At 40.1% G+C, this 15,033-nt stretch overlaps 1 protein-coding gene across 3 annotated transcripts in view; it reads right to left on the bottom strand.

Annotated features, from left to right (window-relative positions):
- The window catches only part of gramd2aa (GRAM domain containing 2Aa), a 53,055-nt gene that overhangs the window by 24,529 nt on the left and 13,493 nt on the right, over window positions 1-15,033 (bottom strand). For all 3 annotated transcript variants that reach the window (XM_033986407.2, XM_055220983.1, XM_055220984.1), the window contains exon 2: window positions 12,831-12,941. In XM_033986407.2, the coding sequence (XP_033842298.1) occupies window positions 12,831-12,941 (111 nt within the window). The remainder of the gene's footprint in view (window positions 1-12,830; window positions 12,942-15,033) is intronic.

Genomic DNA, 15,033 nt, shown 5'->3' with positions numbered 1-15,033 from the left:
AATAAGTCCACTGTCTGCTGCATCTATTTAGAAACTGTTTTATTGTCTGAGAACCAAGAAGTGTACGGTTAGAATGCTAGCTACTCTGCTCTTGTCTCTAGAAGTTGTGAAAAGCACTTCCAAACTCACTGCGGTGAATAATTAGGATGCTCGGAATTCATAATGTCAGTGAGGAATAACGCTGGGCCACTGCAAACCAGGTACAGCACGTTTAATATTACTATCATACATTTGCTGTTAATGTGGAAAATCACACAAGTTTTCGTTCAGTCTGTCAATTTTGCCATTACATGAGTGGAAGAATATGTGAAATATACAGTGTGTTCCAAGTGTGATGTGCTGGCAGACAGTGTGAGTGGAACAATATGTGTGAACACCTGCTCATGTAAAACTCAAAGCATGAGTCACACAAAGAGAAAGAGCTTATCTGTACGAAGGCATGTTTACCGCTCTCTAGTAGGGTTGTCAAAAGTATCGAAAATCAGATATAATCGATACTAAACTCATTTGAGCAGGTATCGATATTAAAAAATCACATTCAGAGAACAGAAATAGACCTTTTCTGAGCAGCTGTAGAATGATCTTGAGCTGTATCAGAACAAATATAAGACGACATAGACGAGTATACGCCCATGGAACCACCTCCACCATAAGTCTGCATAAAACCTCCTTACCCTGTAGTTTAGATCTGTACAAAATGTTCTGAAATGTGATTCTTGTATGCTATTATTAAAACATAAATCGCAAATCTAATCACAATAGCAAAGCTTGTCAGAAAAGTTGTATATTTCTCACAAATCATTCATCCCTCTTATCGATAGTGTACTTAGTTCCAATTTCTAGTTCAGTCCTGGTCCAGATCTGGTTTAAACCTGCTGTAGACCTACTTTAGATCAGAAAGCTGTTCCACTAAAACAGGCAAACCCCAAAAGCTTATTTTAGACCTGGATTCTTGTTACTATGGCAACTCAGTGCCAACTCTGGTTAGTCACTTTGAGGGAACAGAGCTGAGGATTTAACAAGCCTGGATTTCCCAAATAAGCCGGGGTTTCGCTTTAGCTTGCTTCATGGAATACCCCGAATGACACCGAAACAACTCCTGCTTCAGCTGTGGCTTAGTCCTGGTTCAGATCTGGTTTGTCGTCTCCAGTCCTGGTTTGGTCCTAGATGTTAGTTATTATTCCAGTAAACACAGTATAAAAATAGTGCAGTGTAAATAGTGCTGTCTAGGTGAGTGAGTGAGGACTGAGAGGGAGCATGGACACACACACACACACACACACACACACACACACACACACACACACACACACACACACACTGATAAAGTCCACTCACTTCTATGGGGTATTAATTAATTCCTAGCACATGACATATTTAGAGCACCACATTACCTTTTATAAATGTCTATATTCTGTGAAAACAATGTATTTTATGTGTATTTATATAGCACCTTTCACAGACAAGTGCTTAACAAGAGGTTAAAACACATAAAATATAACAATTACAATAGATAGGCAACACAACCATATAACAGAGCAGAGCGTAAAAATGCTAATTTAAAATTAATAAATCACCTCTATGACTCATTAAGTCTCCTTTATTTATTGCAGCTTATGTTGATTTACAAGAAAGGTCATAACCTTTCTTGTAACTCTTCACTGACATCTTTTCATTTGAAAAATGCCCCTCAGCAGTTCAACTCTGTGGATCTGAGACAGAAGTTTGAGCAGTTTAACAGACAGCATGTGTTTCTTTGCTTTTTTGGCCTTATTTTTGTCAGTGGAGCAATTATTATTATTATTATTATTATTATTATTATTATTATTATTATTATTATTTTAGCTCAAATTAACTTTGGCAAAATGGAAACTGAAAGTAGTTTCTTCATTGTTGCTGTGACTGTGCAGCACTTAGCTAGCTTGTTAGCTAATGATAGGGGGAGATAAAGGACACATCAACTCAGGAGAGAAAGGTTCAGTTTAACCCACAGACTGTATATAAATGGACATAGCTAACCTGCTAGCTGCCACATTCAAATAGAAAGTGAGCATTGGTGTGATTCTGGCTCCAATTCACTTTACTTTTACTCCATAACTGCTGCAATGAGCTGCATCATTTTGATCTTAAAAATTTCGTATCAACCCGTTCTACATGATCCTGGTATTTTTATTTCGCTATTGTGTCTGCAATTCAAGGTATGAACATTAATAACAGACAAATCAGGTGCCTTCTTTCCTTGAGGTCGGTCCCGCTAGTGTTAGCAACAGGTTTGATTGACTGTTGCTAAGTGCCCGCTTCATGCTAAACTAGCGGTGCTGGCGGGAAGGGGCGTTACCTTCAACAGTCTCGCTCTGGATTGGCTGTTGCTATGATACTCATGGTAGAAATTCTAAATGTGGAACTCAGCTCCAAATTTGCCCCTATAACTGTTATCCTGAATGAGCTGCATTTGGCTGGAGCTGAACACTATGGGTGAAGTCACACTCACTTAGTCCACTTCTTATTACAGTCATATGGTTCAACTCAAAGTCTGTATCAGTGATAAATGTGTGTGTCTGCAGTGTCCCTGTTGTTTAGCTGTTAGCCAGTTTTCTACTACTGTTTACTTTATATATATTTATATTGTTATTAAGCTGTAGCAGCTGTTTCACATTTTAGATGCATGTGTTTTGAGCTTTTACAGAAGAAAATATCATTACTTTCCACTGACACTAATATAATGTTGCCATTCATTCAAAAAATTCAGAATGTTGTGACCTCATCTGCATAACTCTTAGAGTGGATTTCAAATAGTTTTATGGGGGAAATCCAGCTTTGGGACTATCATGTCAGTGACATAATGGCATTCAGTATTATTGTTTATCTTGTATATTTTATTGTTATTGCGACAGGCCTAGCATACGTTGGATCAGATCACTGATATAGATAGGAGCCTGACCCTGCAAAGCTTGGAAAATCAGCAGCAAAATGTTTGATTGTATCTGTAAGACACCAGCAGCCAATGAAGAGCTTTTTGACAGTTTAGTTGTTTTGTTCTGTATTAAAAGTAGTGAGAAAAACAAGCAACATTAATACAGGTTACAGTAGAGCCCATAGAAACTACAACATGTCATTTATTTAATAGATTCATTGTTTTCATACATGACAGTTTTGACTGCTCACTAACGCTCCTCTTCAGAATGGTCACATGATTTTAACAGGTTTTTGACGCTGTCTTCCTAATGGTGGAGGCAGGATGAAAGCACCACCTGGTGTCCAACTTCTCCAGGACGATATCCCAGGTGTGTGAGAGTGAAAAGGCCCCCTCGTCCCGGTTAAAGTCCCGTGGGCATGTTTCCATATTTCAACTGCCTCCTTAATCCAGAGATGATGTTTGTTGTCCTGATATCCTGATGTAATGACGTTTCCTCCGTCCCAGTCCATAATGTGGTTCTCTCTTTTACAATGGTCAGAAATGGTGATTTGAGTTGCTCCTGTTCTGCTTTGTGTTTTGTTGCTCGTGTGCACGCCTTCACTGTTTCATTCTGTCCTACGTTCCTTTTATCATTTACTGAAAGCGTTCCATGTTTCTACGTTGTATATTTTATTGGAAGACATACGGGGTGTTTTTCGAATATGGCGTTACATTTGTGCTCTGGTTCGACTCTGAGGAAGAGTGCTAGTGAGCAGTTAAAACTGTCAGGTATGAAAACAAACTAAACCTTGGTCTGGAAAAAGAATCTCTTAAAATAAATAAACGGAAGACCGGATGAACCACATTGGACAAACATGCCACTTATATGTAAACACACTGACTAACCTAACTATTAAATTGGATAGGAGACATGGCTAGAATGGATATAGCAACACTTCAAACATATAAACCCAAAAGCAACAACTTATGGAGTGGTGGTAGTACTTTGACTTGTTTGCTGTGTAGAGTTTGAGCTGCTCCTTCCAACTGAAAACGACCCTAGTGACATTTAAACAGCATAATGTAATTAGCACCTGCGGCAGTGGGAGGGGCATCAGTATTCCCCTTGTGTGCGTCCTGGAGTGCACTTCAAGATGGCAGTATGTATGCACACTCTGGAGAAGCGCAGCTCAGACCCTAGTCTAGGCTGTACAGAACGCTACTGTCCTCAAACTATCCACAAAATCATACTCGTATAATTGAATAATCGTAAATGGCAAATGTTGTAGTTACGTAGGCAATGCAATTTACCATATACTGCATTTTCTTGGGACTTTTATTGAATCTGAATCTTTTGGATCTGTTCATTTCAAAGAACCGTTCAAAAGACCAGCTCTGGTAACATTTATTTATATGACAGATGCCAACGTGAGAACTTATTTTATCTGCAGAGTAATCACAGACAGAATGACCAAGGCTAAGATGTGTTTAAAATGGTTCAAGCTGAAAGTGGGAGTATGTTTACCCACTGAATTTATGCAAAATCTAAATAAACCGTTGCATTACAATCACAATAATTAAAAAACTGGAACTGCTATTATGAAGCAAAGTATGTTTTTTGTGCACAAAGTTCTCATTCATGTTGCATACTTTGCTTCTGTGCTGATCCTTGTGTTGGTTCAGCGTTAATCAGTATAAAAATGTATATAAATTTCAAAGAAAAAGCTTTTAAAAATTGAGATCCGGTTCCAATGAGCCGACTCGTCACATCATTAGTATTCTCCATGTGGTCTTATTCTATTCATCTAAAATATTTTGAAAAGCGTGGGATTCTTGGATTAGTTTAGTTCAGGCGTGTCCAAACTTTTTTCACCGAGGGCTGCATACTGAAACATATTTGAAGCGGAGGGGCACAAACCAGCGTCGATACAGGGAGTCAAATGGAGCATTTAACACAGGTTTGACAGAACCATTGTGCCATCCATCCATCCATCCATTTTCTTCCGCTTATCCGGGGCCGGGTCGCGGGGGCAGCAGTCTAAGCAGGGACTCCCAGACTTCCCTCACCCCGGACACGTCCTCCAGCGGGACCCCAAGGCGTTCCCAGGCCAGCCGAGAGACATAGTCCCTCCAGCGTGTCCTGGGTCTTCCCCGGGGCCTCCTCCCGGTGGGACATGCCCAGAACACCTCCCTAGGGAGGCGTCCAGGAGGCATCCTGAGCAGATGCCCGAGCCACCTCAGCTGGTTCCTCTCAACGTGTAGGAGCAGCGGCTCTACTCCGAGCTCCTCCCGTGTGACCGAGCTCCTCACCCTATCCCTAAGGGTGCGCCCGGCCACTCTGCGGAGGAAGCCCATTTCAGCCGCTTGTATCCGCGATCTTGTCCTTTCGGTCATTACCCAAAGCTCATGACCATAGGTGAGGGTAGGAACGTAGATTGACCGGTAAATCGAGAGCTTCGCCTCCCGGCTCAGCTCCTTCTTTACCACAACGGACCGATACAGCGACCGCATCACTGCAGACGCTGCACCGATCCACCTGTCAATCTCACGCTCCATCCTTCCCTCACTCGTGAACAAGACCCCGAGATAATTGAACTCCTCCACTTGGGGCAGAGACTCACCACCCACCCGGAGAGAGCAAACCACCTTTTTCCGGTCGAGAACCATGGCCTCGGATTTGGAGGAGCTGATTCCTTCTCCAGATCCACAAAACACATATGGACTGGTTGGGCATACTCCCATGAGCCCTCGAGGACCCGATGGAGAGTATAGAGCTGGTCCAGTGTTCCACGACCAGGACGAAAACCACACTGCTCCTCCTGAATCCGAGGTTCGACTATCGGTCGGATTCTCCTCTCCAGTACCCTGGAATAGACCTTACTGGGAAGGCTGAGGAGTGTGATTCCCCTGTAATTGGAACACACCCTCCGGTCCCCCTTCTTATACAGAGGGACCACCACCCCGGTCTGACACGTCTCTGCAACCATTGTGCCATTAATAAGATTTGGAAGATTATTTTTAGGTCTGTGTCACAATGCAATGTGATGTTATTCAGGTTATAGAGGTAGAATCTCTTCACTTTGGGGTAAAAAATACTTCCTGATCAACTGGGCCAGTTTAGGAGGAGGCATGAGGGCCAACAAAAATTGGTCAGAGGGCCGCATTTGGCCCCTGGGCCGTAGATTGGACAGCCCTGGTTTAGTTCATAGATCAGTCTGAGGATGCTTCACACTTACATCTGTACAATCATCACTTCAAAATTGGGACAAGACTAAACCAGGACTAAAAAGGACCAAAACAGATCTACATTAAGACTAAACTAGGGCCAAAGCAGCACAGGTTTGATTAAAGTGTCAGAGATACTGTTAAATGCTTATAATCCTGTTTAATTTGAATACAAATAAAGCACACTGTCCCACTCTTTTCTTGTATAAGTTATTGTTTACAACATTTCAGAGCAAGACAAAGGAACAACTTAAAGGAACAAGTTGAAGGAACTATATGTAGCCTGCGCTCTTACAGTTTAAAAAAAGGAACTATAATCTCAACTGAACGTGGATTTCCAAAGCTTTAACCTGCAGATAGAGGACTCAGGACATGTACAAGTTTTTTCTCAGTATATGGGTAGAGCATGCCTTATAAAAATACACTGCAAATTCTACTGTGATGCAGTCTTTCCCTAAAATGCTATACAGCCCTGTTTGCAGGTCATGCTTAAATATTTCAGATAAAAGTGTAGACTGTAATCTCTATACAGCAGTGTTATGTTTTCTTTAGGTTTAGCATGCTGGGCAGTTCTCAGAAGCACACTGGAAAATAGCAGGTGTGTAGTGTCATAGATCATCGCTGGTGACAGATGCTCTGCTCTCTTGCTGCTATGAAGCCGTGTGTGTATGCTTGTGTGTGTGGATTGGTATTTATCACATTGTATGGGACTAAAATCTGTACACACACACACACACAGAGACATTATGTGAACCTGTGCGACAGAAATCAAGTCCCCATGACATCGTAATTCCCTTATTATTAGATCAACAACATGATTTAAATTAAAATATGAGTTCAAATCAGTTAAGTTTAAGGCTTAGGTTAAGATTCGGATCAGTCTGCAGAAAAATAAAGACCCCAAAAAGCACGGAAACCCAATGTGTGTGTGCATCCATGTTTACATTAGACCAGAGCAGCTGGGACATCACCGCAGCTCCACATGTTACATTTGTTTGATGTGTAAAACCACCAAAACTATTTATAATCTGAAGTCCATAGTGACAAATGAGCAAGAACTGTGACTCCAATCTCAATTTAACTTGGTCCATGGTATGAAAAAAATAATAATACAGAAATTGACACAGAAAATGTAATCTCATTCATCTTTATACCATTCTGACACAGTAAATGGAGTTGCATTAAACGTAATATGTGATTAATTTAAAAGCTAGGCAATCTGAAAAGGTTTTTAAGAAGACTCTCACACACTGATTCAATTTCAGGTATGATGACAGTCCCTTCTGCTCCTCTTATATAAACCAATCACAATAATGAAAAAATGCCTTCACAATTAGACCCACAATATGGTACTTCACTTTGCACCAGTCTCTCAAGACTTAAAACACACTGGGAATAATTTGATGAATATAAAGGTTATTATCACCAAAAATGTAACAGTTGCATTTCAATATTCTGTCATTTTTAGCTAAATGAGGTGATAATTGAGGAAAAATAGACCTATATGCATTTTATGAAGCATTTTGTTGGGTAATAACTACAATACAAAAATTACTAATAGGGTCACTTGTTCTCATTCAATCAGGGACGCTGTTTGCTAAGAATCATGGGAAATATCTGCCTGACACTATGCCAAAGATCATGGTGTATTTTCAAGAGTGAGAGTGAATACAACTCTAAGAGGGTAGAGCCTGATGGGAACTGTGTGGAAACAACTACATGACACTATCCCTGACGGCTGTTTCTGTGTCATGATGCAATAATATCACAGCGGCACAAAGGACTAAGTGGGCGGGGCTAAAAGTTCAAACTAAAACATGATCCTCGCTAATGGTTACAAATCAGGTACAAACCCTTTAACTACCCCAGAATTAGAAAGCTGGATTTGGACTACATTTGGAATATCATCATAGCGCTCTGAAGGGGGAGTAACTTAACACAGGGAGCAGACACAGAGGATCAAAAATGAAGGTGAAACTTATAAAACATGTTAATACGTTGTTTTCGGCGAATATAGCATTTTCAGAACAATAGAAAGTAACATGGTGATCTAAATACGTTAGGTGTTAGCATGCTAGTTGTTGGTAGTGTTAGCGTGACGACGAAGTGTGCACATGCTAGGAATGCATTAGGGAAGTTTGGATGGTTGCAAACAGTTTAAAATGATAACTATTTCTATTCTTCCTTGTTTTTAAGACCATAAAAATAAATAAAAGCCCGTTGTACAGTCCTATGGGGTTGTTGATCTCACCTCAGCGCCGTACAGTGTGTCATGTTTGGTAAAGAATTGCACAAGATCAGCAAAACCAAAATCAATGTGACCCAAACAGTGATGTAAACAGAGCCCTTCACTTAAATTGTGATCTTTGTCATGTTGTGTCTGGAGGCTGCTTCAGAGAGCGTGTGACAGAGGCCAGGGGGCGCTGTGCTTCCGCTGCCAGCTGTACGCTCAAATAAATAGTGCAGTCCCCAGTGAACAGAGTGGAGGGATTATTAGCGGAGGATAAGGTTCTCACCCTCGCTCTGTCTTTCTGTCTCTCTCTGAATCAGGTCTTATGGGACGCCGCACACAGGAGCTATTCTCACAGCAGCAGCGACTGAGATCTGAGATAAGGCTTTTCAGACACATAACAGCCAGTGCAGTTTCACATAGTCAGACAGTATTACAGACAGTATTCAAAGAGACATTAAAGGTGCGCTATGTAAAGGTACACTATGCAATTTTTCTGGTGGTACACAACCTGCCCGTGTCCTTGCAGATGTTTATGCTGAGATGTTCCACGGAATGTATTGAATTACACGACAATATTTGACTTTAAGTATCTGTCAGTACTCAATATCAACTGATAATAGGGCAGAGATGGAAAGTATAACAGATTTATTTCCTTATTTATTTCCCCCTCGTCTTATTATACCATATTGGGATATTGACTGAACCGATATCTGAGCCATCAAAATGTTCAATATCGGCGTTGATATCCTATACCAGTATTGTATTGGTGCATTCCTACTCTCGACACGTCCCTCTCACCTCGTGTCTCTCGTTCGTCTTTCAGCGCAAAAGACGTCACCATCTACAGAGGGGGGGGGGAGTGCTAAGCGCCTGAGACACAGCCCCCATCCTGAGTCTCTTCCCAGCCTCCATATCTATTCATATCATCAATAAATATCTTTATCGTGTACCATTCTTGCTGGTGAATTATATGTGGGAGCTCATGTTTTTAAAAAGTGCACTATGTCTGAGTTCAAGATGTTGGCTGAAGATCAGGGTTAAAAACAGTTAAAAGTTTCAGTCACCTGTAAAAACTGAATTGTGTGTGTTTGCGAGTATTTGGATGTCGAAATGTCTTTGTAAGTACATATTTCTCGTAGAATAGTGCTTTTGTCATGCTTTGAATTGCATTGTAGTGCAGTAAAAAGCCCGACAGGGACAGGAGCTGAAAATGAGCACTCCGCTCCGTGTGCTTCCCCTCAGCTGCGGGCGGGTTTGTGGATATGATTACATTGTTCCTGGTTAAAGAAAGAATTTGAAATGTGGAAAGTGGTTTAATGGGATTGGTTTGCTTTAGGGCTATTGTGTGAGTGAAATAAAGTCGTTTTAATATTATGTTTTGTTTCTGAATGAATGAAGCGTTTTACTGCATGATAATCAGTAAATCCAGTTAGGGTTCGGGATTTTGGCTGGGAAAAGGCAGAAACCTGTAAAGACATTTGTATTTGATTGTTCAAATATCCAAAGGTTCACATGGAGGTATTTGGCAGTGCGTACAGTTAAAGTATGTGTATCATGGACTAGCTTATACTGACTGTTATAGATCCACTCTGTTAGTCAATATCAGTACATTTGTCTCACTCCTGATTCTCCATAGGTACTATATAGGTGGAAGTACATTTCTAGTGAACATGTGCAATGTATAAGCAAATACTTAATTACATTCAATCAGTTTCTAGTAGATATATCCTCAGACTCCATGCAATGTTTTGATTTATTTTGTCATGTTTACCAAAAAGCGTCTGTTTGTGTGAAGTGGCCAATTAGTATCCAGCATGTGTGTACTCAACAAGCTGCTGTACAGCTCTGCGAGGGAGTGGGAGGAGAAGAGTACCATCACATACTGTACGTCCTCACATACTACACAGATCCTACAGGATTACTGCACTCGCTTTGTCCAATCCTTCTTATATAACACCACCCACTGTCAGTACTAACCACAGTACTGCCACATGTATACAACAGTACTCTTCAATGTGTACAGCTGCATGTATACAAGAGTACTCTTCACTGCGTACTGCCGCATGTACACAACAGTACCAAACACGTCAGCATTGTAACCCAAAGAATATCGGTATAATTTATTTCACTGTTTATCATTAAATATCAAAATAATAGTAACCATTTTAGAGAATAATCATATACAGTAAGAGAATGTCAGATTTAAATGTAATCTACAATCCAAGAATAATAAACCTACACCAGATCTATAATACAATATTTGATTTAATAAAGCTGATCAGATAATACTGCAGTAGGCCACATATGATGATTGTAGAGGGCAAAGAGGTTAAAGTGTTTTGCATAAGGGTACAATGACAGTGTGCACTGGGGCCAAGTGAGGTTTGGTACAGCTACATCCATGCATGTTTGAGTAATCTAGCGATCTCTCCCGGGCCCTATTTGAACCCTCTTTACAGCTGGCAGTACAAGCCCATGCGTCTTGTACAAAACTAAAAGAGTCCACAAGTCTACGTCACCCATGCTCCTGCAATTTTTGATAAATACAGAAAAGCAAGATACAAAACAATACGCTACAACTTCATAAACCTGATGTGATGTGCAGTAGTTTCATTAGTGGGATTGTGACACCCTATTTACATGACAGCATGTAAGCGCAGCATACGCATTAGAATTGCCTTTATTATTTATTATTATACAAGCTACACCAGTAACGTCACATCGGGCTCAATTATGCTACAAGTCTCTCAAATTAGGTTGGTTTTCAGCATCAACGACGCATGTCCAGACTTTTTAGGAGAGGAGAGATAGGAAATAAGCAAGTGGAGTCAAAATAAACTTCCAATGCCCTTTCAAAATAAGTTGAAAAGTTTATAGCCGTGAGGGATACACTTAACAATGTCAAACTTCAACTTTACAAGGACAACTTGCACATGGCGGCACACACTGAAGCTGAAATGGTAAGTAGCCTAATTAATGCGAGCACCACAGCCACAGCCTGTTATTGTTACGTGAATAGCATAATTCATCAACAATGAATATGTGAGAAATATAAAACAGTTTGGTGTTTAAAGGTGAGAATATACAGAGGCCCGTAAAGTTGCCTCTGGTGTAAATTCACTATTTTAAATATATACAGATCTATGCTGCTTTGACTACAGCACCTGTCGCTGTAGCTCCAGGTGTAAATTTCAGGTGAGTTAGAACGGATAGGGAGCATCAAAAACAAGACTGAAACTAATTAAACATTTTAAAAACATGGGAATCTAGATATGTTATGTGTTAAAAGTTAATACCTATAGAAGTGCAATATACCCTCTATAAAACTGAGCGACTCAAACAAGGTACATGGTAAAAAAAAATTACAAAACAACTCACTGACTGATCATTTTGGATAATTTATTGTAATTGGCAGCTACTGTATGGGTAATCTATGTTTGTCACTCATATAACGTAAAGGGTCAATGTTGATTTGAGGGACTTTTTGAGTATAGTATTGTGTCTGTACAGTATTGTGCTTATATAGTATTGTTTGTATAGTATTGTGTCTGTATAGTACTGTGTTTGTATAGTATTGTGTCGGTATAGTATTGTGTTTGTACAGTATTGTGTCTGTATAGTATTGTGCTTATATAGTATTGTTTGTATAGTGTTGTGTCTGTATAGTACTGTGTCTGTATAGTACTGTGTCTGTATAGTATTGTGTCTGTATAGTACTGTGTCTGTATAGTACTGTGTCTATATAGTATTGTGCTTATATAGTATTGTTTGTATAGTATTGTGTTTGTATAGTACTGTGTCTGTATAGTATTGTGTCTGTATAGTACTGTGTCTGTACAGTATTGTGTTTGTATAGTACTGTGTCTGTATAGTACTGTGTCTGTATAGTACTGTGTCTGTATAATACTGTCTGTATACTATTGTGTCTATATAGTATTGTGTCTGTATAGTATTGTATCTGTATAGTATTATGTTTGTATTGTACTGTGTCTGTATAGTACTGTGTCTGTATAGTACTGTGTCTGTATAGTATTGTGTCTGTATAGTACTGTGTCTGTATAGTACTGTGTCTGTATAGTACTGTGTCTGTATAGTATTGTGTCTGTATAGTATTGTATCTGTATAGTATTGTGTTTGTATAGTACTGTGTCTGTATAGTATTGTATCTGTATAGTATTGTGTTTGTATAGTACCGTGTCTGTATAGTATTGTGTCTGTATAGTACTGTGTCTGTATAGTACTGTGTCTGTATAGTACTGTGTCTGTATAGTATTGTGTCTGTATAGTAGTAATGTGTTTGTATAGTATTGTGTCTGTATAGTACTGTGTCTGTATAATACTGTGTCTGTATAGTAGTAATGTGTTTGTATAGTATTGTGTCTGTATAGTACTGTGTCTGTATAATACTGTGTCTGTATAGTAGTAGTGTGTTTGTATAGTATTATGAAGGCCCGTGTGTACAGAGGTGTGTCTTGCCTGAAGTGTCCTTGGTGGGGCTCCTCCTCTTTGGGGGTCTCTTGCAGGTCCTGAGTGGAGACCAGGCCCGAGTCCTCAGTGCTGTGCTCCTGCTCGCTCATGCTCCTCGCCCTGAGCACAAACACAGGAAGTGGGGATCAGCTATGACGGTAAAACGGTTAGCTTTACATTTTTCCAAGGATCATTCCCACTCCTACCGGTAAATGAAGTGCTAACACCAAATCCAGATGAGGGAGCACAAACAGAAGCAACTTTGTGTATTTATTTCTAATTTAAAAAAACTCAAAGCAGTGGTACTTGAGATCAGGTGACCAGACCTCCCTACTCACCCTGAGCAGTCCCAGTTTTGAGTCCTGTGTCCCCTGTCCCAGTAGATTCATCCAAAACCATTGATTTGTCCCAGTTTTATACAAGAAATGTCCTAAGTGTCCCTATTTTTGACCAATTCGACACCCGCCAAACAGTAAAGAGATGAATATATTGTCATTTGTTAAGCTAAAATGCTGAAAAAACGGCAAAAAAGTCCCTTTGATTATGACTTTCACAAGTGAGTCGAGAATGGACAATGTTACAAACTCTTTTCATAATTTTATTCATAGCAACCACCCCCCCAGATGTGTCCCAGTTTTTAATTTTGAAACTCTGGTCACCCCACACTTGAAAGCACATTTAAAGGACAATAACAATGCATTATACATGTCCTTTAAAGCAGAAAGTACAGGTTTAGCAGTAGCCTAGTGGTTTTTGTTAGCTTAAAGTTTTGTGCTGATCGCTAAACTACTATTTTGCAAACTGCTACCCCAGCTCTTATCCTTGAAGCCTACACAGCATGCTAACAAGCTGAATGACTATTTTGTATTTCTGGCTGAGCGTTTATGTGACCACGTGACTAAAACAGGTTTACTTAGCGCTCAGGTTAGCTTTAAAGAAGGCTCCTTTCAAAGTGCTAATGTCCTAAACAAGTTGACTCTGTGCACTAAGTCAACACAGCACTGATGCAACCGCCAAGGTCTGCCAGCCGATGTGAAAGTGCCACCTCAGCAGACTCGAGCCGTGTGTGTGTGTGTGTGCGCGTGTGTGTGCAGGTGTGCGTGTGTGTGGCAGGGGAACGGGGTCGCTGTCTGCGCTCACAAGCACTGCAGCGCCCCTCCTCCTCCACAAGGGCGGCAGATGGACGACCTATTGTACCCAGCTGACTCAAGCACTAGAGCCAAACACGCACGTGCAACAACAAAGTCACTGAGACGGATGAGGGGGGCACAGCTGCGGCCTAAGCTTCAGAAACAAGTTTATACAGTGTTTTTATGGTAACATGATCAGTCGTATAGGCAGTGGTTATACTAACAAATAAATACACTTGGCAATAACAACCTAACTTGGCCATAAGTCACAAGTATAGAGTAAATATTGAAGAAAAATACTTTTAAAATAAGTTGTCACCACGAGTTACCAAAAAGAAAAAAGTGCTTAGTTCATGTTCATGCTTTATATTATGATCACAACTGATACTATATGAGCATATTCATATTCAGGTAGAAAGATTCCTTTCTTTTAAATCATTTGTCGTGGCAGCAGTTCTCCATTGCAGCAATACCACAATAGACTCACTGTGTCTCAAAGCTAATGCTACCTTTGTTAAAACATTAAAAACAGCCCATTACAGTCTGAGCGACACTCTGATTGTTTTATACATATTGTTTTTACATTTTGTTGTTTTATTTTAATCATTATTATGCCTCAAAAAACACATTAGCGTGGTCTTCCAATAATAGTTTGTAAAGTATGGGGAAAATCAAACACATGTTGATGTTGATTTTGGATTATTCTCATGATTATTCTCAGCTCGTTGTTGCGCCAGAGAAACTCTTGCTGATTAGTTGTACTGTAGGCAACAGCAACAACAGCTGAACATTTTTTTACTTTCAGGATTACGCTGTGCGTGCATGTCAGTATGAGTGCTAAGTTTTCACCAGCACTTCTTTCACTTGATGCCAGGCTGAGACAGCTGATTTTTACAGTGTCACAGAGGTCCCCTTGAAAATCAATGGAGAAGGAGCACTGTCGCTCTCTATGTGTCGAGCCTATAATTAGAGCTGCACAATGTATTACAGAAAATATTGATATTGCTATTGGCTGATGCAATAATCAATATATAAAGAAAATGCATAGATCGCAAAACAAAAACCTCTCCTTTTTACAAAAA

The sequence above is a fragment of the Periophthalmus magnuspinnatus genome, chromosome 3, assembly GCF_009829125.3.
Source record: "Periophthalmus magnuspinnatus isolate fPerMag1 chromosome 3, fPerMag1.2.pri, whole genome shotgun sequence".
Classification (NCBI taxonomy): domain Eukaryota; kingdom Metazoa; phylum Chordata; class Actinopteri; order Gobiiformes; family Gobiidae; genus Periophthalmus; species Periophthalmus magnuspinnatus.
Note: the sequence above shows the minus strand (reverse complement) of the source record. Positions and strands in the feature narration are given on the sequence as shown.